Source organism: Camelus dromedarius, chromosome 27, assembly GCF_036321535.1.
Source record: "Camelus dromedarius isolate mCamDro1 chromosome 27, mCamDro1.pat, whole genome shotgun sequence".
Taxonomy (NCBI): domain Eukaryota; kingdom Metazoa; phylum Chordata; class Mammalia; order Artiodactyla; family Camelidae; genus Camelus; species Camelus dromedarius.
In genome coordinates this window covers 933,307-957,500 of record NC_087462.1, presented here as the reverse complement: position 1 = coordinate 957,500, position 24,194 = coordinate 933,307, and the positions used below count along the sequence as shown (strand labels likewise).

The 24,194-nt window shown below is 57.9% G+C and overlaps 1 protein-coding gene across 2 annotated transcripts; it reads right to left on the bottom strand.

Annotated features, from left to right (window-relative positions):
- Nucleotides 1-9,121: 9,121 nt before the first annotated feature.
- Nucleotides 9,122-16,028, bottom strand: PLK5 (polo like kinase 5 (inactive)). Of its 2 annotated transcripts, XM_064479649.1 has the most exons (15): nucleotides 15,918-16,028; nucleotides 15,152-15,251; nucleotides 14,864-15,014; nucleotides 14,152-14,288; nucleotides 13,992-14,079; nucleotides 13,797-13,892; nucleotides 12,958-13,156; nucleotides 12,720-12,846; nucleotides 12,481-12,557; nucleotides 12,235-12,319; nucleotides 11,912-11,989; nucleotides 11,350-11,506; nucleotides 10,360-10,489; nucleotides 10,182-10,292; nucleotides 9,122-9,473 (listed from the first exon to the last, which is right to left on the bottom strand). In XM_064479649.1, the coding sequence occupies exons 1-15, from the start codon at nucleotides 16,026-16,028 to the stop codon at nucleotides 9,288-9,290; spliced, it is 1,833 nt and encodes a 610-aa protein (XP_064335719.1). In that variant the 3' UTR covers nucleotides 9,122-9,287. The 2 variants fall into 2 exon arrangements, with proteins under 2 accessions (XP_064335719.1, XP_064335718.1); XM_064479648.1 differs by lacking the exons at nucleotides 9,122-9,473; nucleotides 10,182-10,292; nucleotides 10,360-10,489 and having other exon boundaries at nucleotides 11,287-11,989; nucleotides 14,152-14,303; nucleotides 14,869-15,251.
- Between the last annotated feature and the right edge of the window lie 8,166 nt (nucleotides 16,029-24,194).

Below are 24,194 nucleotides of genomic sequence, written 5' to 3'. Positions count from 1 at the left end.
GAGGTGAGGACTGAGGGACCATGGGTTGGACCATTGACAGCTGGTGGGTGACACCAAAGTTCTGAAGTTGGAGAAGAAGGCCCTGGAGTGCATGGAGGATAGGATGGGTGGGGCGTGGGGTGCGGTGACAGGGAGGGGCTTAGGACTGCTCCAGGAACAAGCCCAGGGGCCAGGGTCCCCACAGGCTGTTGGCTCGAGGAATGGGCAACGAGGAGTCTGAGGGACACAGGCTGCTAGAAAAGCTAAGATGACAAATCATCCTGGAAGGCTTCCAGGAGGAGGCCAGGGGCTCAGGATGACAGGAGCTCTGAGTGTCTGATGGGGCAACAAGAGGGTATGGAGAGGAATCAACCAGAGATGGACAGGGCACCCCATGATCAGTGTCCCCACTGAGTGGCGACCACATCAGATCCTCTGGCTCCAAGTAGTGGCACCTGGGGTACTGAACCCATCCCAGGCTGTGTGGACTGGGGTGAGTCTCAGGAAGAGCCCCCGACACCTAGGGTTCCAGCCCAGCCCTGCCTGGAATTTCCTCATCTGTAAAATGGGGTACCCCTAGGTCCACTTTCCTGGCTCTGGAGGCTCAGAGGGTTGGGGTGTGTTGATTCATGGCCCCCCAAAATATGCCCCCGGAAAGCACGAATGGGCACTTATTAAGCAAAAAGCTCTTTGCAAATAGAAGTAAGGATCTTGCGATGAGATCATCTTAAACTAGGGTGGCCCTGAGTCTAACGCCGAGTGTCCCTGTAAGAGACAGAAGAGGAGAGACAAGCATGCAGAGGGAGACTGGAGACTCAGACGCAGGGAGAAGCTGGGCGACGAGGGAGGCAGAGCCCCGAAGGCTGGAAGAGGCAGGAAGGCTTCCCCGGAGCCTGCAGAGGCCGCGCGGCCCCATGCCTTGATCTCAGGCTTCCAGCCTCAGAACATGGAGACCAAATACCTATGGTTTTAAGCTGCCTACTTTGCAGTAATTTGTTACAGCTGCCACGGCTGACCAGGACGGGCAGGGGGCGGTGCCGACCCTGGGCTGGCCTGCAGCTCAGCAGGGGAGTGGTCATGGCCCCTGCTAACCTGGAGTGAGGTCAGGCCACAGAGGGTGGTGGGTGCAGCAGGGAGGTGAGGGATGGAGACTGCACCCAGTTTGGCCACAAACAGAAAAAGAGCAGCCCCCCTGCCCCTCAAGGGCCAAAGGTTCAAGGGCAGGTTGGGGGTGCCTCCTTGGGAGGGAGGAGGAGCCGGGAGCCTGAGCAAGGATCCTGGCGGGAGTGGGTGGGTGGGGATGGTCTGGCGTCTGTAAGAAATTGAGGGGCCTCTGGGGAACTGCAGGTGAGTGGGATGGTCAGTTTGCTCCTGTAATAAGAGCGATGTCCCCTGGACCACCCAGATGTCTGGGAGCTTGGCAGGGAATGAGGTGGGGGGGGTGCGGTGGCTGCATGGCTGGCCAGCGGAGGGCCAGGCCCAGGGCTGGGGCCCAAATCCAGACTGGCCAGAGCCCTCTGGAGGGGTTTCTGAAGATGCAGTGGTTAATAGGGATGCCCTTCCCCCAAGCTGGCCATTTGAGGCCCTGGATGCAGCCCTGCCTGAAGGCAATAAGGCCAGCCTCTCAGTTATAGGCACCAATCAGCCCTTCCCCTGTGTTTCAGCCACCTTGAGTTGGAGTAACTCAAACTTGTGATCACCCACAGGGATCACATTCTCAGCCTGGGAACTGGGACACATGTCAAGATGTTCCAGGTGCTCATCTCCTTCCGGCTGAGGCCTGGCCCAGGGCTTGCACGTGAGCTCTCTTGCCCCTTGGCAATCGTCTGTCTTGGTTCATGGGTCCAGCACATCAGGGTGACCCTGGTCCAGCATCTGCTGAGTCTCATCAGACCCCAGGGGACACTGAGGGGCAAGCTGGGGTTCTCCCATCTGTGAGACCGAACCATCTGCGAAGGGGGCTCAGTGTGGGAACTGTCTGTGGTCCCCATGGTCACGTGTGTCCCTGGGGACATTCTTGGGGTGGGACTCATGCCTCAAGTCCACCGTGTGCAGGGAAACCAGAGCTCTAGAGACAGACACCTGAGTCCCATTCCTACCTGCCACCTTCCTGTTACAAGACCTCCGCCGTGTCACCTCTGCAGCTTCCTCTGTAATGTGGGGACTTAGGCAGGATTTGATCTCCTGTAGCTGAGCAGAGAGCCTGCCCGTGGTGAGGGCCCAGTAAGTGCTGGCCCGCTGTAGTCCCCACGCCATCCCCTACTGCCGTCAGGTGATGTCCTTACAGTCTGCACAGGACCAAGGCAGACACGGCTTCAAGACCAGGGAAACGCAACAAGCTCAGCAGAGAACAAACAGCGCCTGGTGCGCCTGGTGGATGCTCAGCGTTTGTTGGATGGGTGACAAATGACGGACGGATGGATGGTGGACGGATGAAGGAGTCAGGGTCTCGGAGGAGGGAGAGATGAATTCTATCTGAGGATACACGGGAAGGCCAGATAGAGGAGCTGGTTGATGGCGGGTCGGGGGAGACAGCATGGCAAAAAGCCCTGGAGGCGGTGGGAGTGGGTGCATTCAGGGAACCACGGGTTGACAGAGGAGCGGGAGACGATGATGGGGGACAAGGTAAAAGGCGAGTTGGAGCCTTGGGATTCCTCCTTGAGTCTCTCCCACCCCGTCAGGTGGAATTTAACTGTAAAATGAAATAGCCCAGGCGTCACCCAACACTCTAACCTGAGTATACTTCAGTCAGTCAGTATGTAGCCCCGGGGGGTTGGAGGCCCCTCTGAGACAGCGCCTCTCTGCCGTGCTCCGGCCCAGTGTCGTCCACCAGGGCGCTCTGTGCTGGGGAGACTTCTAGGTCTGCACCGCCCAGCACAGAAGCCACCGGCCACAGGGAGCAACCCTGCATCTGAAACGTGGCTCGTGCAACTGAGAGACTGAGTTTTAAATTTTACTTGGCTTAAATTTTAATTTTGAGAGCCACAAACAAAAGACTTCACACTTAGGTGACTGGCTGTGTAGTCTTGGAGGTTCTCTTTTTTTGTGGGGGAGGTAATTATGTTCCTTTATTTGTTATTGTTATAATTTTTTTTTTTAATGGAGGTACTGGGGCCTGAACCCAGGACCTTGTGCATGCTAAGCAGTGCACTGAGCTACACCCTCCCTCCCCGAAACACTCTTAAAGCCAGAGAAGCAGGAAGGCCCACATGCCCAGATTGTGATGAGAGAATGAGTGGGGGTCCTGGTCAGAGTGGCCCCAAAGCAACACAGGCCACAGAGAAGGGAAAACTCGTGGGCTGGTACAGTCGGCAGAATAATGGTCTCAAAGATACCTCATCTTGGTCTTGGGACCTGTGAATGAGTCACTTCACAGAGGGGCAGAGGGGACTCCGCAGGCAGGATTATGTTAAGGCCCCTGGGATGGGGGTGACCCTGGATTCCCCGGGGTACCCCGTGTCCTCACAGAGTCCTCATCAGAGGGAGGAGGGAGGTCGGAGTCAGAGAGAGACGGGGGATGCTGCGCTGCTGGCGGTGAGGATGGAGGGAGGGGACGTGAGCCAGGGATGCGGCGCCTCAAGAAGCTGGAAGAGGCGGGAGCCGGTTCTCCCTGGAGCCTCCGGAGGGACCAGCCCCGCCCACGCCTGTTTTTTAGGACTTCTGACCTCCAAACTGTTAGAGAATAACTTTGCTCTGTTTTGAGCCCCCAGGTGTGCAATGATTTGTCACAGTGGTCATAGGACTCACACAGCTGTATTAAAAGTTGCCCCAACTCCTTGGAGAGATGGCTGATGCTGTACCCTGAGTAGAGAAAATACAAAATGAGCCTGGACATCTTGTGATGCCAGAAAATAAGGACATGCTGAAAACACCCCAGGAGGATGGGGGTGTGTCCAAGGGACACAGGAGTCCCCAACTGAAAGAACTCTCAGTGGCCAGAGTTGGAACTATCCACCCTGGAAGGTACAGGATGCCCAGTGGATTTGAATTTCAGATGCGTGATGGATCCTTTTCTTAGTAAATGTCTCAAACATTTCATGGGACATCCGTCTACCTAACATGACTGGCTATTTACCTGAAGTTCCGATTTAACAGGCATCCTGTATTTTTATTTGCTAAGTCTGTTAGCTCTGTGAGGCGTGGAGGGAAGGAGAGAGTCATGCATTGATTTGCAGGGTGAAGGATGTGCTGGAGAGCCCCCTCCTCTGGTTCCTAAATTCAGCCCTGACCTCAAGGAGAGGACGCACAACTACAGGACATTGGGGGAGGGGCTGGCTGGTTGGTTAGCATGGAGCAGAATTCAGTCCCCACACGTTTACTGATATGGATGGATCGCAGTGATCCTTGCGCTAGCCAGGAGTGGGTTTGCTCTGGGACAGGAGCCGGAGGAAGCCCGAAGCCCCTAAGTACTTTTGCCGGGACGGGCCCCAGGTGCCATCCCCAGACCTTGCGCTATTCCCGGCCCGCCCCATCGGCGGCCAGGATGAACCATAACTGCACGTCCTCTGTCGCCACCGTGTGGCCAGAGCTGCACACAACACCCTTTCCAGCAACAATTGTGGAGCCGGTTCTGCATTATTTATGTAAAGTGGACATAACTGCCCTTGGCCCCGGGCTGTGGGCTCCCCAGGACCCACACCGGCCCGTCATTTTCACCTTCCACTACCGACCGTCCCTCGCTCAGCAGCTCAGCGCTAGCACGCAGTGGATCCTCCCTAAATGTTTGTTGATTGAATAAACGACAGGGCACCTCCCAAACTGAGATATTTTTTCTTTACCCTCATCAGATCCCTAACCACCCGACCTACTGAAGTCCTGGGATGCTGCACGCATTTAAATACACACACTGAGTGGGAGGGAGACAGGTGACTCATGCTGGAGGCTGCTCTGGCTTGTACCATCTGACCATTGGGATTTATCCTGGTGTCCAGCATGAGCAGGGATTGGACTCTTTCTCCAAGAAGTTAATGTAAGTTCTCCCTCTAGGCATTGTGGATATTCGGGGCTTGTTATTCTCTGGCTGGGTGGCCCTGGGCACTGTGGGGTATGAAGCAGCATCTCTGACCCCACCCACTTGTTGCCAGGAAACCCGCCCACCGCTTTCCCAGTTCTGACAATGAAAATGTCTTTATAGTGTCCCTGGGGGAGCAGGAACACCCCCTCCCAGTGAGAAACTTTCATCCTGATCCTCAGGGATTGGACCAAATTGGCCCTGAACAGGTGGAGTCCCCGTATCTCCCCACACCCCCATCCACACAGAGGGTTCCGCTCGAAAAATTGGAACATCTGATTTTGGTTTATTTCAAGCACTTGGGATGGATTTATGTCCCAGCTAAAATGGCTTATGCTTGATTTGTAAAACTTTTTAGTATGCAAACTGTCAGGTGTAAATCCAAGCAGAGGAGCAGAGAGTCAATTTGAAGGACCCGCCTTCAGCAGTAACCAATTCTCAAGCTCCCTAACGATCCCCAGCTGCTACTCACCACCTGCATCCTTGCCCTCATATAGCTCAGGTTTCTCTACAGTAAACTGCATTTCTCCGCAAGGCAAGGATGAATGCACAGCATCACCACCAGACTTAAAATCAACACTAATTTCTTAACGACAATGACCTGGTGAGCAATTCAGTGTCCTCAGGCGTATTATTGTTATTTACAGTCAGTCTGTTTATATCTGCATCTGACGCACTCCCCCTTGACATTTGGCTCACGTGTCTTGACTGTGTAATCTAACCCAGCGGTTCCCGATCTCAGCTGCTCCTCGGAGTGAATGAGGAGTTTTAAGAAACAACAAAGCCTGAACCCCCAATTCTGCTGTAATTGGTCTTGACCACGTGGGGAGCAGGATTTTTTTTTAATTGTGGTAAAATACACATAACATAAAATGTACCACTTAAATCACTTTAAAGTGTACAATTCGATAGCATTAAGTATATTCATAATTTTGTACCTCCATCACCTCTATCTCATTCCAGACCATTCTCATTACTCCAAAAAGAGACCCCACCGCCATTAACAGTTATTCCCCTCTCCAAGCCCCTGACAACCACAAATCTACACTCCGTGTCTGGGGACTGGCCTGTTCTGAACATTTCACATCCTTGGAGTCACACGCTGTGTGTCCTTCTGTGTCTACTTCTCTCACTGAGCATCGTGCTCTCAGGGTCCGTCCACGTGGGAGCGGTGTCAGGGCTGCTCTCCTCTTTATGACTGATTAATAGTAGAGTGTATAGACAGACTGTATTTTGTTATCCATTTACCCTCGAAGGACATGTGGGTTGTTTCCACTTTGGCTGTTTGAACAGGGCTACTCTGAACGTTTGCACACACTGTTTTGTTTTTGAACACCTATTTTAAATTCTTTTAGGGTAGACACCTGGCAGTAAAATTGCTGGGTCATATTGTAATTCTAGGTTTAATTTATGGAAGAACCAAGAAACAGAGCTTTTTAATTGCAAATTTTATTGAGATCATTGTAGATTCCCCTGCAGTTGTAAAAGATAACAGATTCCCGTGTAGTTTGCCCAGCCTCCCCCAATGGTCCCCTTTGACAAAGCGACAATCAGCGTCTCAACCAGGATATATATCCTCATCCGACTTCTGAATTCCCCAGTTTTACTTGCATCTGTGTGTGTGCGTGCGCATGTGTACTTAATTGTCTACAAGAGCATCAGCTGGGCAGGTTCGTGCACCCCCACCACAAGGACCCCTCGAGCTGCCCTGTTATAACACAGCCCCTCCCTCCGTCTCCCCCCACTCAGCCCCGGCAACCACACAACTGTCTTCCATCACAAAAGATGGTATCCTTTCAAAAATGTTATACAAGCAGAATCTGACATTACGTGACCTTTCGACATCGGCTGTTTTTGCTCAGCATAATTCCCTGGAGTCATTAGGATTTCAAAACCTCTCCGGGGAGGCGGGAGTTGGGGTGCGGGTATTAAGGCTGACTGCTTACAGCTGCCTCTCTGTCTTCCTAGCACTTGATCTATTGAGGCAACTCACGTGCCTCGGTTTTCTCGTCTGTTAAACGCGGGAAGGAGAGCCCGCAGCTCGCCGAGGAGCTGCGCGGTTAGAGCAGACGGCGCCCGCCGCAGCGCCGACCTGCGGCCGGCGAGGCTTTGCGACGTCGCACACGGTTACCGCGGCAGCAGCCAGCCAGCCGGCCTGCCCGCGACGCCGCCGCCCTGGCCCCGCCTCCCTTGCTGGTGATTGGAGGAGACGTCCTGTCACATGCTCCCACGGACCAATAAAGAGGTGCTCCAGAGGCTGGGCTCAGCTGACGCTCCAGACTTGGGGGGAAGACGGTGGGGCTGAGTAAAGCCGAGGGCTCCCTCGCTCTTCCGGGTTACACAGGCTCTCAGCGGCTTCCTCAGCAAAAGGGAGAGGAGAGGAGACGGGAAGGGGAAGGAAAGACATCTAGCCAGCCCTGGCGTGGATTCATTGCCATTCTTGAAGTGCCAGCCCTTGTACATACCCCAGGAGGTGGGGCTCGGCACGCACACAGGTCACCTCTCTGCAGAAGATTCCAGAAACTTTCAGTGTGAGGGCGGCGCGGGCGCGCTGCCACCTCTCGAAGTTCTCATACCTAGAAATAAGAATCGGCCTGGGAGGTTACAAAATTAATATATTCTGTGGTTGGTTTATTTTTAATAAACCGCCATTGTGGGCTCAGGGCGTGGGCGATTCTCACAGATTGTTGCTGTTCTTACGCCCACAAACAGATGGAAATAAATGCTCTAGGTAGGTCACTTTGCAAGATACACAGTTAAACAGGCTGAGGATGTTTTGTCTTTTTTTCCCCCCAGAAACAAATGTTCTGGTCAGAAAAGGGGCTGGGTTAGTTTCATGTTTTTGCATATTAGTTTAGCTATTTCTGGGTAACACATCACCCCAAAACTGAGTTACCTGAAACATCTATCTATACACTAGAATATTACTCAGTCATGAAAAGGAGTGAAGCACTGACACTCTACATTGTGGACGGACCTTGAGAACACGGTGGTCAGTGAGAGAAGCAGACACAGAAGGACACACAGCGTGTGACTCCATGGATGTGAGGCGTCCAGAACAGGCCAGTCCTCAGACACAGGGAGGGGGCTCCTGGTTGTCAGGGGCTGGCGTGGGGGAGTGAGTGACAGCTCAAGAGGATGGGCCTCCTTGTGGGGTAATGGAATGTTCTGGAACTAGACAGAGGTTGTGGTTGCCCAACATTGAAAGTATACTAAATCCCACTGAACTGTTTACTTTAAAATGGTTACTTTCATGTTATGTCACCTCAGTAATAGTAATAATAATAATAAAGATAAAACCCACAGTGCACACTCGCATCTGCCTCCTCCCTTTCACCAGCTCCTCCCTTGCCTGCGCCCCATTCCTCCAGATTTCAGTCTTCCAGTTTTCCCCTCTCTTTTGTGCAGAACAATTTCTCCTCTACAGCCAGGTGTGTGCCCTCCCTGATGGACCCACCAGCTCCGCCATTTTGTTCCTTTACCCCATCTTTCCATGAAAGCACCAGGCTGATCGTTAAACCTGAGGCAGGAAAGCATCCAGGCATGTGGTGGAGGGAAGAAACGAGGCTGATGGTTTCATTCTTTTCTGCAGGAGCATACGTGTATGTAAATGGATAGAAAAATCCAGGGGACCTTTGACCTCCCGAGGAAGGGAGGGGACCAGAGACAAGATGTGCTGGCCCTGGGAATTTAGCTTCATCTGTCAGCTTGCAATGTGGAAATTGACAGCAGATGGTTCACAGGGACAGGTCCACCCGTGGATGCCCAAGGGTGGGCTCTGGTTCCTGCTGCCGGGCACCTGGTCTCTGAGTATGTCCCCCCACCCCCAAGTGTCCCAGGTGCAGCTGAGCCAACTTCCCAGCCTCCACCATGTTCTCACTGCTGGTCCGTTAAGTGAATGTCCCATACTTTAGATTTTTGGTCATGGCAGAAGCCCCCTCTAGTACGAATTTCTGTATTGGTGAAACCCTGGCCTGTCTGTCTCTGCCACAAACAGCAGGGGGCTCAGATTATGCCGTGCTTGAGTGCCCCCTTGCCAAAGCTCCTCAAACTCCCCCAGAGAGAGGGAGAGGGTAGGCTACAGAGACAAGTTTTTGTTTTTGTTTTTAATGAAGGAAAAACAAATCCAAACTAAAGTCTAGGTTGAACAGTCAGGCTACAAGGGAAGGACTCCCACCTCCCATGCCCCCTGCATGCTCTCCTCAAGGACTTCCCCTCTTGGGGAGCAACAGGAACAGAAATGGAACCTGGGTCCTGGGCATCAACATGCAGTGGTCCACTCTGACCCTCAGGAACGCTAGATGCTCTGCAGCATGTGGACGGCATGCTGGAGGTGCTGGCGGGCAGCTGGGGCACAGCCGTGACTCCGCAGGATGGCCAGCGGGTAGGAGGTGCCTGGCTGGCCCTGTTCCCAGACTGTGAGCAGCAACGCTTCGCCCCCACCACTCAGCACCAGTTGAGACTGGTTGCCGCAGCAGCTGACCTACTGAGAGAGGAGGAGCCAGCATCACAGGGAAAAGGGGCCCTGGGCCGGACAAGTGGACAAGAGACTGAGGGGCCCTGACCTGCATCTCAGTGGCTGCCTCACCCTGTTCCTCTGGGTGGGGAGCCCAGAGCTCTACTGCACAGAAAGCAGACTGGGGCTGGGAGGGCACTCCCCTTCCCCCAGTCACCCGGTGAGACCTCCTCTTCCTAAGTCTGTGACCTGGGGATGCCAGCCTCCCCCTGGCCCAGTGTCCCCAGCTGTGGGCAGGGCCATTTGAAGACAGTCCTCTCTCTCTGGGACCCAGCCCAGGTCAGGGCACTCTGGTCTGAACGGAGAGGGAGTTTCCCTGTAAATAGATACTAACAATTTTTTAAACTAAAAAGTTTTGTGATACTTCTGTGTTTGAAGTCTGTTTTAGGACTGGCTATGATTTCTCAGAAGCTGCCGAGACTGCTCGGGAAAACCACACCCGAAAGCCAAGCTGCGATGAATGAGCTGCCGTTCGACAGCTGGTCCACGTCGCCAAAGGGGAAGACGTCCCCAGGTGATGTTCTGCCGCCTCTTAAACGCAAGTTATTTCTGATTTTGCCATTTTGGGACCTAGCAGTCAGTCCCGCCTGCCCCAGCCCGGGGCCAGCTGTTTCCTGGGGCTTCCCTGAGAGCGGGCAGCCTCCCAGGCCTGTTGGGGTCGGGGGGCTCGCTCACCTGCACGGACCCGTCACTGAAGAGCAGCAGAAGGGCCCCCTCGGACGCCACGAAGCGCAGCAGGCAGAGCCCGGGGCCAGCTGGCGGGGCGGGCAGGGGCGGGCCACCCTCCTGCGGGCAGATCCAGCCTTAGGGTCGGGGTCCCCCCGCCTGGCCCCACCCCACTCGTGGCGCTCACCTCTCGCCGCCGCTGCTGCATGTAGCGGGCAAAGAGCCGCAGGACAGCCAGCTTGGTGCCCAGCAGGCCGGGCACGTCCCTCAGGGTAAACGTCTCCAGGTTCCCCCGGTGGGGTGCGTAGCAGACTTGGCTGGGGGTCGGGCGCGGGCAGTGCCAGCTGTCAGGGCCTCTGTCTTGGGCACCTGACACCCGAGGACACCTTCTCACGCAGCTGTGCCCCTCGGATGGTGATCTGAAGACCAGCTCTGCACAGGCCAGCCCTCTCCATATGTCCACCCAGCCCTCCCCAAGACCCCAGAGCCCCAGACCCATGGAGCCACGGGCTCAGCCCGTCCACACTGAGATTCTGACCAACGCTGACACCTGCCCTCCCGCCGTATACCTATCTCGCCTGGGGTCTGCTCCATCCTTCCCGCCCGCAAACTAAGTCCCAATTCTAGCCTCTACCCAAGTCACCGCCGTTGGCTGCCCAGCTAGTCCAGTCATCTGCTGGTCCTGTGTCCCTCCTTTTAAAAGTGTGGGTCAGACCCCTCCTTCCTGCCCCAGTCCTAACAGCGGCCTGTGAGGCTCTGTGACTTCGTGTCCTCCCTGTCTCCCCCAGCTCACTCCAGAGTCCCTGCCGTCCCTCAAACCCATCATGCTTGGTCACTTCTTGAGGACTTTGCACATGCCATTCCCTGTGCCTCAAATGCTGTTCCCAAAGGCTCTTTCTCATCATTCATGTCTTGCCTGAAAGTCACTTCAGAAAGCCCCTCCACAACCACTCTGTCCAGAGTCCCCTCCACCCTCAATCTCACCTCACCCACTTCATTTCCTTCAGAAAACTGCCACCTGAAATCAACTTAGTAATTCATTTGCTTAGCGTTGTTCTCCCCTACTGGGCAGTAAGCGCCCGTAGGTGTGCACAGTAGGTGCTTAATACTTGCGGAATGACAAGAAAGGCAGTGGGGAGGGCCTGGCCCCCAGGGGGATAGGAACTCCACGACTTACCCCCCCGGGGGGCGCAGAGCCATGTGGGTGCCATCCCGAAGCAGGACGCCGCTGCCCCCATCTGACAGCTGGTAGCCAAAGCCGTACTTGCTGGAATAATCCACCCACTCGGGGGCCCAGCGGACGGGCCGCCGCTCTCCTGGGGGGTCCTGCACGGCTGGGCACGAGGACGAAGCGGAGTGAGCAGGGGCCCTGGAGGAGGGCCGGTGGAGGGACAGCCGAGGCACAGGAGACGGGAGAGAAGCCCAAGGAGGAGGAAATCTGCTCTTGCCTCGGGGAGGGAGGACAGCGGGGCGCCGGGGCCAGGCTGCCTCTGGACGTGAGCGAACCCGGCCGACGTGTAAGGTCCGAAACACTCTGAGGCTCTGCTTTATTTCATTCCCAGGGTTTCGTGTTAAAAAATAAAAACCACTCAAGGCCATGTGGGACCCTGGATCCCATCCCAGGAGAGGAGCCGGGGCGGCAGTGGGAAACCTGGGGAAGTCCGGCAGCCGGGACGCTGGGCCCAGGAAGGCGGGCCTCTGCTGCTCCCAGCTTCTCAGGGTCTCTTGTGCTGCCCTACCTGGGGGGCCGGAGTCCAGGCAGAGCCGCAGGTTTCTGATGGCCGCCTCCACCTCCTGCCTCGGGCTCTGCTCGGGCCCTGGGGAGACAGAGCTCTATGTTGAGGGGGACAGAGAATCCAGGCCCCTCTGCCCCGTATGGGGTCCCTCCAACCAGCCCTGCCCCAAACATCCGGGAAAGTCTTATCTTAAACCCAAAAGGATTCAGGCTTCGTTCTCATTTTACAGGTGGGAAAATTGATGCCAGGAGGGGGCTATGCTCCTGGCACTTGTAGACCGTCACTCCCTGCCCACAGCTCCTGCCTAGGACAGAGAGTCTCCTCACCTGCCGGGTCACTCCGGAGGGTCCCCTGGGTGAGCAGGTGGATGGGGCGCTCGGGGCACAGAACTCTGCTCTCTGACAAGGAGGCCTGTGGAGGGAGCAGCAGGGGTCAGCAGCGGCCCCAGCACCCAGGAGACGCGGAGGTGGGTGACGGGCTCTGTCCTCCCCGCTCTGAAGACCCCCTGACCCCTCTCTGCCTAGCCTGGTGGTGAGGACGCCCTCACATTCCCCACTGCCCTGCAACCTCACCTCACTGCCCCACTCCATGGAGTCAGGGTCGGAACCATCTTCTCCTGGACCTGAGGCCTCCATGGGAGTGAAGGGGCCTGCAGGAGGCACAAGGATTTGGGGAAACAGAGCCTAGCCCTGTGCTGGGAGCATCTCCACCTCCGCCGTGGAGGTGAGGTTTCAGAGCAGGTAGCAGGTGTGACGGCGTGTGAGAGGCAGGCCAGGCAGGAGCACGTGAGGGGTGGGCAGTGTGGACTCACAGGGTGGCCAGCACTGGGCCAGCAGCAGCCGGCCCACCTTCCGGAAGAGCCTGCCCAGCGGCGGGGGGATGGTGAAGACGGGCGGGCTGTGGCAGCAGTGCGGGGGCAGCCGGTCCAGGGTGAAGCCCTTTGGAGTAGGCAGTTGGGGGTCAATCCCCAGGCTTCCTGGGAGTCCTGACCCTCGCCTGGGTCTGTGCAGACACCCAGAGAAGGGCGGCCCCACCCACTGACACCCCACCTGCGTGAAAAAGTCGTCCTGCAGCAGGTGGTCCAGACTGGGCCGCTCGGCCGGGTCGGGCGCCAGCAGGCGGGCGATGAGGCGGCGTGCGCTGGGAGACAGGTGTGCAGGCTCTGGGTAGCGACCCTCTCGGATGTTTTGGTACATCTCTGACAGGGGCGCCGCCACGAAGGGAGGAACGCCAGTCAGCTCGGTGAACCTGCACCAGGTAGGGGTGGAATCTGGGTGCCTGCTGGCATCTGTCCTGGGCATCCAGGGTTGGCTCACACCTCCCTGTGCACACCTGGCCATACCTACCCACACGTCCCTGCTCCATACCTGCATCAGCTCCACTTCCCCACACCTGGCTACCCCGCTCCCACCCAGCCCTTCCTGTCTGCTCAGAAGACTCCAGCATCTCTCTGGACACCTGCCTGCACCTGGGTTACACCTGTATACACCTGCGTGTACCTTTCCAATTTTATTTTATCCGTGATTACACCTGTTCCACTCCCACATGTGCCTCATACTTGTACCTCTCCCCTGATCTATCTCCTTGTGTACCTGCTGCCAGCACACACCTGTCCCCACCCCTGTGCACGCCCATACTGGTCCTGCATCCCACACACATCCCTCCATAAGCCCTGTTCATACCTGCACACGCAAATGATGGCAGGCGCGTGCCCCCGCCTCCCCCCAGCTGCACACACCAGTCCTGTGTTCGCTCATACCTGTCTGTCCCCCACTCAGTCTCCCCTGCGCATCCTTGCACCTGTGCTTACCTCCCCGCGCATGCTGCCACCTGCCCACACCGGCCCCCCCTGGGCAGCCATACCCTCCTTTCCCAGGGGGCCACTCACATGAGGCAGCCCAGAGCCCAGATGTCTGACTGGCAGGAATGCCCGTTCCTGGACACGACCTCTGGGGCCAGGAAGTTTGGGGTCCCGCAGAGCACTCTGGGAGAGATAACGGGGGCTCAGGAAGGCTGGGGTCCCTGTGCCACTCCTGGCCCACCTGCACCCACCCAGATAGCCTGCTCCAAGCCTTCCAGTCACCTGTGGCAGCGGCCCCCGGGTCCCACCCTGGTGGCCAGCCCCAGGTCTCCGATCTTCACCTCCATGTTTTTGTTCAGAAAGAAGTTACCTGCAGGGGGTGGGGTTCCGCGTGAGGGCGAAGCCACGCCCAGGCGCCGCGGGGCCCCTCCCCCACACTCACTGAGCTTCAGGTCCCGGTGCACGATCCGCCGCCGGTGCAGGTAGCGCAGGCCGCTGACCAGGCCCCGCAGGTAGTAACGCACCTCCGGCTCTGTCAGCGTCTGCCGCGCCTCCAGCACGTGGGCCAGTGACTGCAGGTGACCGGCAGGTACCCTGGAGACACAGGTGAGCTCAGGTTAGGGGGCACAGTGGGTTTCAGGGACCCGGGAAGGCAGAGGTAAATTCAGCGGGGCCGGGGGGCGTGGCTATGGTGGGCGGGGCAAAGGTGAGCTGAGAGCCCAGGGAGGAGCCCAGGCAGCGGTCAGATGGGCGGAGGAGGCCAACGCAAGGGGATCATGCTGGGCACAGGGGAGCTCAGGTGCACTTAAAGTTGGCAAAGTGAGTTCAAGGGCGTCTATGAAGGCCCAACCAAGTTCCGCTGGACCCAGATGAGGCCTGGCTGAGTGCTGTGGGGGACATAGGTGGGCCCGGAGGCCATGATGAGTTCTGAAGGGCCCAAGTGGCCACAGAAACACCTGGGCCTGGTGTGCCTAGGTGAGTTGAGAGAGCCTCTGGGTGGGCAGGTGGGCAGACCTTCGAAAAGGATGAGCCCAGCTGGGCGTGGTGTGGCCACAGGTAGAAACAGGTAAGTACAGAGAGACACGGGGTGGGGGGAGACAGATGGGCGCAGCACGTGTGGACCGGACGCAGCTCCCTCTCTGCCCCGCCCCCGGGGCACCTGGCGGCTGCAGTATTCCAACACCATGTACACGTGGTCATGGTCAGCAAAGTGTCCGTGGAAGGCCACGATGTTGCGGTGTCGCAGGCGGCTATGCAGGGCGATCTCGCGCTCCACCTGCAGGCAGGGCCCCACGTGTACACCCCCTGCAGGTGCGCACACCTGAGGTTTGCATGCCCGCAGGCGTAACTCCCATTCCCAGGGCAGAGGCCTCTCAGAAGACCCGCTGTGGTCCCAGGACTCCTGGGCACTGATGCGAGGGGCCTACCTTGCCGCGGGGGGCGCAGCCGCCCAGCCCCGTCCCCACCACGAGGAATCACTTTGAGGGCAAACACCGCACTGGTGGACGTGTCCGTCAGCTTGTAGCAGCGGCTGAAGGCGCCCTGCAGTGCAGAGGGTTGACGAGCTCAGTGGACGGGTGCACACAGGTGTGGGGACAGATGCCCAGGCTTCTCCACAGACACAGACACCCCCGAGACACGTGGATGCACAGTTCACACCTGCACAGCTGGACACACAAGGCAACGCAACACACAGACCCTCACGAGGTCACAGGGACTGATACACTCAGACACACAGACACATTCACACTTGGATGCCTAGAGCCCACGCTCCCCAGTGCAGTACATGGACACACGGAGCAGCGCACACAGTACGACACATCCAGACACACACTCACGGGCTGGGTCCCTGCAAAGCCTCCGAGACCCGCAATGGTAGCGCGCACACCCACAGCCTGGACACGCGACCCACGACGCAGCACGGCGCGCTCGCACGGGTTCCCGCCACCCAAAGCGCGCCGCACAGCGGGCACATCACAGACCTGGGCGTGCACCCACGCCAGCCCCACGCCCGCCCCCAGACTCGCTCGGACACGCGACACACGCACAGACAAAAGCCGCGGCGCCCGCCGGTAAACGAGCAGGACCGCACATCGGCCGCTCTGCGCTCGCGGCCGGTCGGGCGCGCGCCCCGCTCCGCTCTACCTCGCCGGGACCTGCGCCCGGCCCGGACGCCCCGCTGGGGGCTTGCGCTGCTGGGGTCCCCACCTTGCCGATCAGCTTCCCGCGCCTGTAGACGCGCCCCGAGGCCGGGTCGCGCAAGAAGATGGAGACCAGCGGGCGGCAAGTGCGCCGCCGCCGCCTCGACCCGGGCTCCATCCCTTCCCGGGGGCCCGGCCGGCGCAGGGAGCGGGCGCGGGCGCGGGCGCGGGCGCAGCCTCCGGCCGGGACCACCTTGCAGCGCGGCTCTGGGGGCCGCGCGCCGCCGGAGGCGCGTCTTATTGGCTGAGGAGGGAGGGGTGGAGTCCAGACGCTCCGGGCGGGACGACGCGGGGGTGGGGGGAGTGCGGGGGTGTGCGGGGACTCCCGGCTGGCGGGAGTTCCAGGGACCAGAGCGGCGCTGGCGCCCGGCACGCTCACCCGGCACCAATCCCGCGCGCTCAGCCCGCTTGTTCCTCCAATCCTGCGCCTCCCGCCAAGCAGCGAGCTGTCAACACGCCCACTTCTCTGAGCAGGAGACTGAGGTCAGAGGGATCATCTCATTCTTTCGAGATCTAACAGGGAAGGGCATGTGGGAGCTAGGACTTGGCAGGGCTCTCCCCAAAGCGCGCTTGAGGTGTGAGTCTAGCTATACTGAATATGTGCCTCTGTGGGTCGTCCTTACATATTGGTCCTCAGAGCCCATTTGACAGTGTGAGGCTTGGTCATCGTGGCACTGGGGAGCCACAGCAGGCTTCAGAGGAGGAGAGAAAAAGAAGCCAAATAGCTCTGGTGCTGGGGCTGGTGGGGAGGGGGCCCTGAACCCAGAGGGGCACTGCTGGAAGTTGGAGGCTGGCATATATGGAAGACAGTCAGCAGTGAGAACGGACAGGATTTGGGAACTGATGGGCAGACTGGGAGTTGTGACTCTTGGGGGGAGCAGCCAAGAAGTAGTTGGATGGATGACAGTGGGCAGGCCCTGAGAACTGTGGGGGCATCTCTGAGCTGTGCCCCAGACTCAGTGCCCAGCCCTCTCCTTGCCTTGTTTCGCGTCATCCTTCCACACAGGTGTGGGGGAACTGGCCTTGTCCCCATTTTACAGATGCAAACACTGAGGTCCAGGGAGATTAGGTCGCTTACCCAGCCAGGAAGGGATAGTGCCGTGTGTGAATCCAGGCAGCTGCCTCTGGACGCCTCAGTATTAATCCCCAAGTGTTACATAACACAGTGAATGGGGAGGGGTTAGCAGGGCTCCGTGTGGCTGGAATCAGACCTCGGAATTTTCCAGAGATCAGATTTCGGAATCTGGCCCAGCTAAGCCACCAGGGTTAGGAAACAGCATCTGAGTTGTCACATGTCCACCTGGCACATCAAATGAGGGGCTCTGAGGGGCCCCAGTGCGTCTGATGGAGCAAGACCCTGGCACCTTTGCAAGGACTCCGGGCCAGCGCAGGGGGCCGGCTGGCTCTGGCCAGGGAGCCTGAGTTCTCTGCTAAGGAGAACCAGGTGTGGTGTGGCAGAGGGAAGGCAGCGGGGGGGGGGGGGCCAGTGGGTCTGAGCCGTCACGTCACTGTGGCCCTGGAATCCACGGGGGCAGGAAGCCAGCTCCTTCTCAGCAGCACACCTGCACCGCCTGCTCATCCAGGTATCTACTCGGTGCTTCTGTGGGTGCAGAGCCTGTGCCCAAGACAGGTCCATCCGGCTTTCCAACAGGAGGTCAGCCAGACAGAACCAAAGCCCGGGATCAGGTCAGGTTCTGGGTGCCAATGTGAGAAAGGCAGGCCCCTGCCAGGCAGTGGCTTGTCTGGGAAGTAGGCACTGTTCTAAGCCCCGTCATACAGATGAGGAAGTGGAGGATCAGGAAGGCACAGGCAAGCCAGGGTCTCCGGACAGTGGTCAAACCCCGGCAGGAGTGCAGGTTGTTGGGTCTGGAGCCCCTGCCCCCCAGTACTGCCCCACAGGCTCCAGGATCACAGGAGAAGCCCTCCCACTGGGGCAGGTGGCGGAGCCTGTGGGACCCCCAGAAACCTCCTGGGGGAATGAAATCCTAAATTCCCAGCCCAGAGCCTCACAGCAGGCCTGTCAGCTGACATCCTCTGCCCCTCCTCTCCCGGCCACCTGCTCTTTTCCTGGCTAAACCTCCACCTCGGGGCTGGGGAGACCTCCCGTGCCCCGCCTGACCACCCCCGGCCCCACCCCGAGCAGGGACACCCTCCCCCCAGCACTTTAGAATGAAACAAGCTTTGTAAAAAAGTGAGAAACGTAGCAGCACGATTCACAACAGCCAAAAAGAAGAAACTCTCCCCGGTGTCCTTTGCTGACGAAGACAGATAAACAGACGTGGTCCATCCACACCCTGGGCCGTTACCCAACCTTAAAAGGGATGGAGATTCTGACACTACAGTGTGGATGGACCTCGGGGACATGATGCTCGGTGAAATAAGACAGACACAGAAGAACGGGTACCATCTGATTCCACTCACAAGAGGACCTGGAGGAGTCACATCCATAGAGAAAGTAGACTGTGGGGCCACGGGCTGGAGGAGGGTGGGGAGTCGGTGATTAATAGGGGCAGAGTTTCAGTTTAGGGAAATGGAAAGTTCTGGACAAGATGGTGGGGATGGCTGTACAATAATGTGAACCTGTTTAGGACCACTGAGCTGTGTGCTTAACAATGATTAAGATGGTGCATTTGGTGTTACTGTGTATTTTGCCACAGTAAAAAAAAAAGTGGAAACTATGTTAGATTCCCTACCCCTCAAAAAACCACAGCCTTAGGGAGCTGAAGAATACCCCCATTTTGCAGATGAGAAGACTGAGGCTCAGTGCATGTAGCAAGCACAGGAGCGGTTTTGCAAAGGGGCAGGAGTTGGGGGTGAGGAGACTCAGTGGAGCTGCCTGACCCTTGCATGCTGACCCCAGCCCAGGGCTCTGGAGGCTGGGGTGGGCATGGGCTGGACCCCTGGCCTGGCCACCCAGCCCCCTGAGCCCACACCCTCGAGGCCATGCACTTGATTTCCCTCCAGTCTGTTCTTTCCCTGACCTGAGATAACTCTCCAGATTCAGCAGATTTCCCAGGAGAAGCCGGCAAGCTTTGCTCAAAATACCTGCGGCAGGTGGAGGGGGTGGCTGCTGAGACAGTGCGGGGCACTGGACTCCCGAGGGAGGCTGGCGGGCCTGGGTGCGGGGTCAGCAGTGGCGTGGCCCCCCTAATTCCAGAAGTTTCCCTAGCTGGGATAGGCAGACGAGACTCAGCCCGGCTCCCGGGTCCCTCTCTAGCCTCCTGCCTCCTGGACTTTGAAGCGCAGTGGATGCCCTCCTGCCTGACTCGTGAGCCCTTGGCCAGAACTGGCAGGTCCCTGGGGACGGCCAGTGAGCAGAGCTGGTGGGAGGGACCCATCCCAGTGCTCCAGACACGCCGTGACTGCAGCTTCCTCTCAGACTGCCCTCAAGACTGGCCCATCTCTGGGGAAGGGGTGGGATTGCCCAGACCTGGGTGCCACGTCCTCGGAGCCTCCCCCCAGGAACAAACCTTGTCCTGGCCTCTCCCAGCACCCACTGTCTTTGGCTCCTTCTAGAAGCAGGGTCCTCCATTGTCCTCCGGGACACCTCTCTGTGGACTTGTCCCCCACCTTTCTTGCTAAATCTTCTGAGTTCTCGTCTGAGGCTCCTCTCCCTCTCCTGGTACCCAGGGCTCAGTGTGGAAGCCCCCCACCCCCTTTCTTCACTCTCTTCCGCCGCCGAAGTGGTTCAGGCCAGTGGGAGACAGTCAGGGCCCTGTCTCAGTCTGGCCTTTGCCAAATGCAGAGCCTGAGGCAAGGGTTGAGTGCAGTGAGTGATCTGGGAAGCACACTGTCCTGTTACTTAGCTTGGGACACTCTTACACATGGTCCACACTGTAGCTCAGAGAGTGATGGAGTGAAAGATGGGACAGGGAGGTGTGTGTGGTGGGGGCCACTGTGGGGCTCGATGACCCCCCAATCCGGGAGCAGAGCCTCACCTGTGATCAGCCACTCCACCTCTGCCCTTTGAGCCGTGACACGAGGACCCGTCTACAGGCAGGGTGGCGGGTAGACAGGGTCAGGGAGGGGGTATCCAGAGTACACTGGGGGACATTGATGCCTATCTGGGGAGCTCAGGGGTGATCTAGAGGAAGAGATGAAACTGAAGACACCACTGGGGGCCTCCCTGGCAGGACCAAACAGGGCCCAGGGTCAGGATCATCCAGGACAGCTGTGGCCAGGTCTGGAAACACAATGTGTGTGGACTCTCGGAGGGTGGCTGAGAGCTGGACTCAGGGATGCTCTGGGGCCCAGGGCCAGAAAGCCCACCCTCTTCCTGACAGCAGGAAGCTTTCTAGAACCAAATCAGATCATATACAAAAGCCTGCGTGTATGCCCCCGTGGCCCTTCCACACACCCACTCCCTCACCCTGGTCCGGCCCCCCTGGCCTCTGTCAGTCTGAGATCCCGTACCAAGCTCATCCTAACCTCAGGGCCTTTGCACATGTCATTCCCGCTGCCCAAAGTGCTCTCCACCCCCTAGTCTTCACCCAGAAGCTCCTTCTTATCTTCCAGGACCCAGGTAGGGGCCACCCACACCCTGTGAGTCCCTCTGTGGTACACCCACCACCTGAAATCACGCCATTTCTTTGCTAGTTTGCAGGTTTCTGTCCCACAGGACTGGATGTGTGTTTCCTTGCTGTGTCCCCTGTATGCGCTGACCCGCTGGGGAGCCTTGGGCAAGTTCAGACCCCCCTCCACAGGCTGCCCCAGACCCCGCCTGCTGGGTGGGCATCCTCAGGGTCCTGAGTAGGTGCTGCTCCTCCAGGTGCACTTCCCCCCCGGGTCCCCTCAGCCCAACGCCGCCTTGACCTCTGCTAAGGGACCCGGATTGGCGCTGGCTGCATGCAAACTCTGTGTGGGCATCAGAACCAGCTAGATGTCCACAGGAGCACTCCGTATCTCACCTGCGTGTGTCTTTTTATCAATGATGAGAGAAATAGCTCAATGTCATGTGGGTTCCTGGATGAGATCCCGGAACAGAAAAAAAAATTGGTTGGAAAAAAGAAAAGAAACTGGTGGTATCCAAATAACATTTGGAGTTTGGTCAATAGTAACAGTGATCACTAATACTGTTCATTGTAGTGGTAACAGACCGATGTCAATTCTTTTGATGTGACAAATAGTCATTGTCTTCTGTGGCTGTTGTAAGAAATTACCACAAACTTGGTGGCTGAGGAAAACACACATTTATCATCTCACATTCTGGAGGTCAGAAGTCCTAAACCCAGGCGTGGGCGGGGCTACTCCTCCAGAGACCCCAGGGAGAAGCGGCTCCTGCCTTCTCCAGCTTCTAGAGGCCCCACATCCCTGGCTCGCGGCCCCCCCTCCATCCTCACCGCCAGCAGCGCGGCATCTCCCGTTTCTCTCTGACTCTGACCTCCCGCCTCCCTCTGATGAGGACCCTGTGATGGCATGGGATCCCCCGGGAATCCAGGGTCACCCCCATCCCAGGGGCCTTAAACCCACCTGCAAAGTCGCCTCTGCCCCATGAGGTGACACGTCCTCAGGTCCAGAGACCAGGACATAGACATCCTAGGGGACGAGGGGGCGGGGACATTATATGACTAATGACAAAGGGTAGGCAGAAAGTCTCTGTAATATCTTTGCAACTTTCTGTAAATCTAAAATTATTCTAAAATAAAAATTATCTTTCAAGAAAAAAAAGAATTAAGGACAGAAGGGTGTAGCTCAGTGGTAGAGCACATGATCAGCGTGCACAGGTTCCTTGGTTCAATCCCCAGGCCCTCCGATGAAAAAAAAAAAGGAAGAAAAAGAAAGATGACAAGACATTAAAATAAACCCTAAAAGGCAGTAACTCAAAGTCACCCCTAGCCGCTACCCCAAGGTCATCGTGGGTGACCGTAGGGGTTTATTCCTGTCAGCTTCCTGCCCGAGTTTATGGGAAGGTAGATTCTTTGTCTTTTATGTAAATGGCATCAGATCACGCGGAACTTTTCTGACTTTCTCACCTAACAGCGTTCCTTAGATTTCTTGCCATTTTTGAGCAACTGTCCCACACTCCTGGCCCCCAGGCCCTGTGAGGCCTCTGCCCCCTCCAGCCTGAAAGCCAACGTCCTCTTCAGTCCGCTATGGCTATACAGACCTCCTCGCTGGGCCTGGTTCTCACCCTGCTCGTCCAGCCACCTGGCCTTTGCACATGCTGTTCTATCTGCTGGGAACACCTTCTCCCTCACACCCTCTTGCGTCCAGTTCCCCCTCTTCGTCCAGGTCCTGCCCCCAACATCCCCACCTCAGGCAAGTCCCCCTGCCGCCCTGCCCCCAGAGGAGCTCAGGACACCCACTCAGATGTGGGTGAGACCTCCAAGTCTCTCTGCGTGTGACTCTGCTCCTCTGCACCCCAGCGTCCCAGCCCGTAAGGCAGGGGTGAGGATTCCTCTCACGTGGGCAGCTGGGAGTCCCCCAAGACAGGGGCGACTCGGCAAGATGAAGCCCCCCGTCACCGAATCGGCGGCATAAGCCGCAGGCCCTGCTGGGGGTGAGGGGGGTGGAAAGGGTGCCGGTCCCTACGTGTGGGGACCTCTTGATTAGAAGTCACAGAAATCCAGAATTGCCAAAATGAAAAATAACGGGTGAGTGGCTTCAAACAACCAGGGACTCAAACAACCAATTTTGAAATTTGGCCCTTTCCACTTTCTCCCTCCATTGGCATCTCCCTGGGGCAGAGAAGGCACTACCATCCCAGCTCCCACGGGCGACCCCCGCCGTGGAGGGCCCCCGATCCTACTCCATTCATGCTCCTGCCCAGGGGCAGCTGGGCAGCTCCAGAGACCCCAGGTTCTGGGCTGGGGTGGCCAGACCCCTCCCACGCAGTCTATGCAGGAGGCTGGAGTGGCCTGTGGACCACATGGCCAGGCCCAAGGGATCAAGGGAGGCCACAGTGAGAAGGAGGCTGGGCACAGGGAGGCTCAAGGCTGTGAGACCACAGAGCGAGCAGAAGCCCGGATGACCCACATCAGCCAGGACCTGCCTCCACTTGGCCTGGCCTCAGGGATGGGGTCCAGGCGGGAACTCAGCATAGGGGGACACCGTCAACCACTGTGTCTGTGTCCAGGCACCTGGAGCCCCCAAACCTCACAGCTACCCCTCCGCCTGCACCAGGTGTTTTGAGCTGAGCTCTCGGCCTCCTCCTCTGGGAATCAGCTGAGTTCAGCTGAGTTACGTCCTGGGTGAAGGTGGGAGGCTGGGGACCTGAGGGGAAACAAAGGCTGGGGACAGGGCATGGACTGGGACGGTGCACCACACCTTCATCCCGACCCCAGCTGGCCATCCCACAAGCACTAGGGGCCCCACACAGCGCACAGTGCCTGCTGTGTGCACTCCCTGCAGAGTGCATTGCCTGCTGTAGGCACTCCCTGTAGAGCATGGTGCGGGCTGTATGCACTTCCCGCAGGACACAGTGCCTGCTGTATACCGTCCTCGCAGAGTGCCATGACTTCTGTACACACTTTCTACAGGCTACACTGTTGTATGCACTCCGTGGGAGGGTCGGCATCTACTTTATGCATTCCTTGCAGGATGCAGTACCTGCTGTATACACTTTCTGCAGGGCAGTGTCTGCTGTATGCATCCCTGCGGAGCGGCATGTCTGCTGGGTCTGCTCCACACAGGACAGATGTCGCTGTATGCACGCCCTGCATAGCCCTGAGGGCTGGGGCTTGGGGAGTGAGGCACATCTGAGGCGGATGTGACTGTCCGCTTGGTGGAGCTCCTGGCCAAGCCTGATTTATTCCAGATGCCACTCAGGCCCTAGTCCAGAACTCAGCACACAGTAGGTGCTCCGCCGAGGCCGCCTGCCCACACCGTCCCCACTGCCTGTCCTGCGTCCTCTCTCCAGCGCAGTCCCACCAGGCTTAACATTGTCAGGTCACTACCTCCATTGATTCTGATATTCGGGCCCTGGTCCATTCTCCAGCCTCATTTTCCCCACCCAGGCTGCCCTTTCTCCTCCCAGAAGCCCATCCTCCTGTGACTGACCTCCCGGGACCCCACGCCCACCCATTCTGCTCCCTGCCCCGACCTCTGGTACTCAGGCCCCAATCTCTGTTCTGTCCACACTCACACCCTGTGGCCTCATCTACGATGCTAAACACCCCTGTGTGCAGAGGATACCCATGTGTCCATCTCCAGCCAGACATGGCCCCTGGGCTCCAAGCCTCTTCTTACCTCACCCTAGACCCATCCAGAAGTGACCTCGGGACTTGTCCTCCCTCCACCAGGCCCCCACCTGCTCCCCTCAGTGAATGGGGCACCTCCCCTCCCA

Excerpts from the sequence above, each read along its gene's own strand:
- PLK5 (XM_064479648.1), bottom strand. The coding sequence starts at position 16,028 with ATGGAGCCCGGGTCGAGGCGGCGGCGGCGCACTTGCCGCCCGCTGGTC. Across the intron at positions 13,157-13,796 it reads TGGGCTCTGGGCTGCCTCAT|GTTCACCGAGCTGACTGGCG; the intron begins GTGAGTGGCCCC and ends TACCTGGTGCAG. Across the intron at positions 11,990-12,234 it reads CCTCCGGAGTGACCCGGCAG|GGCCCGAGCAGAGCCCGAGG; the intron begins GTGAGGAGACTC and ends CTGTCTCCCCAG.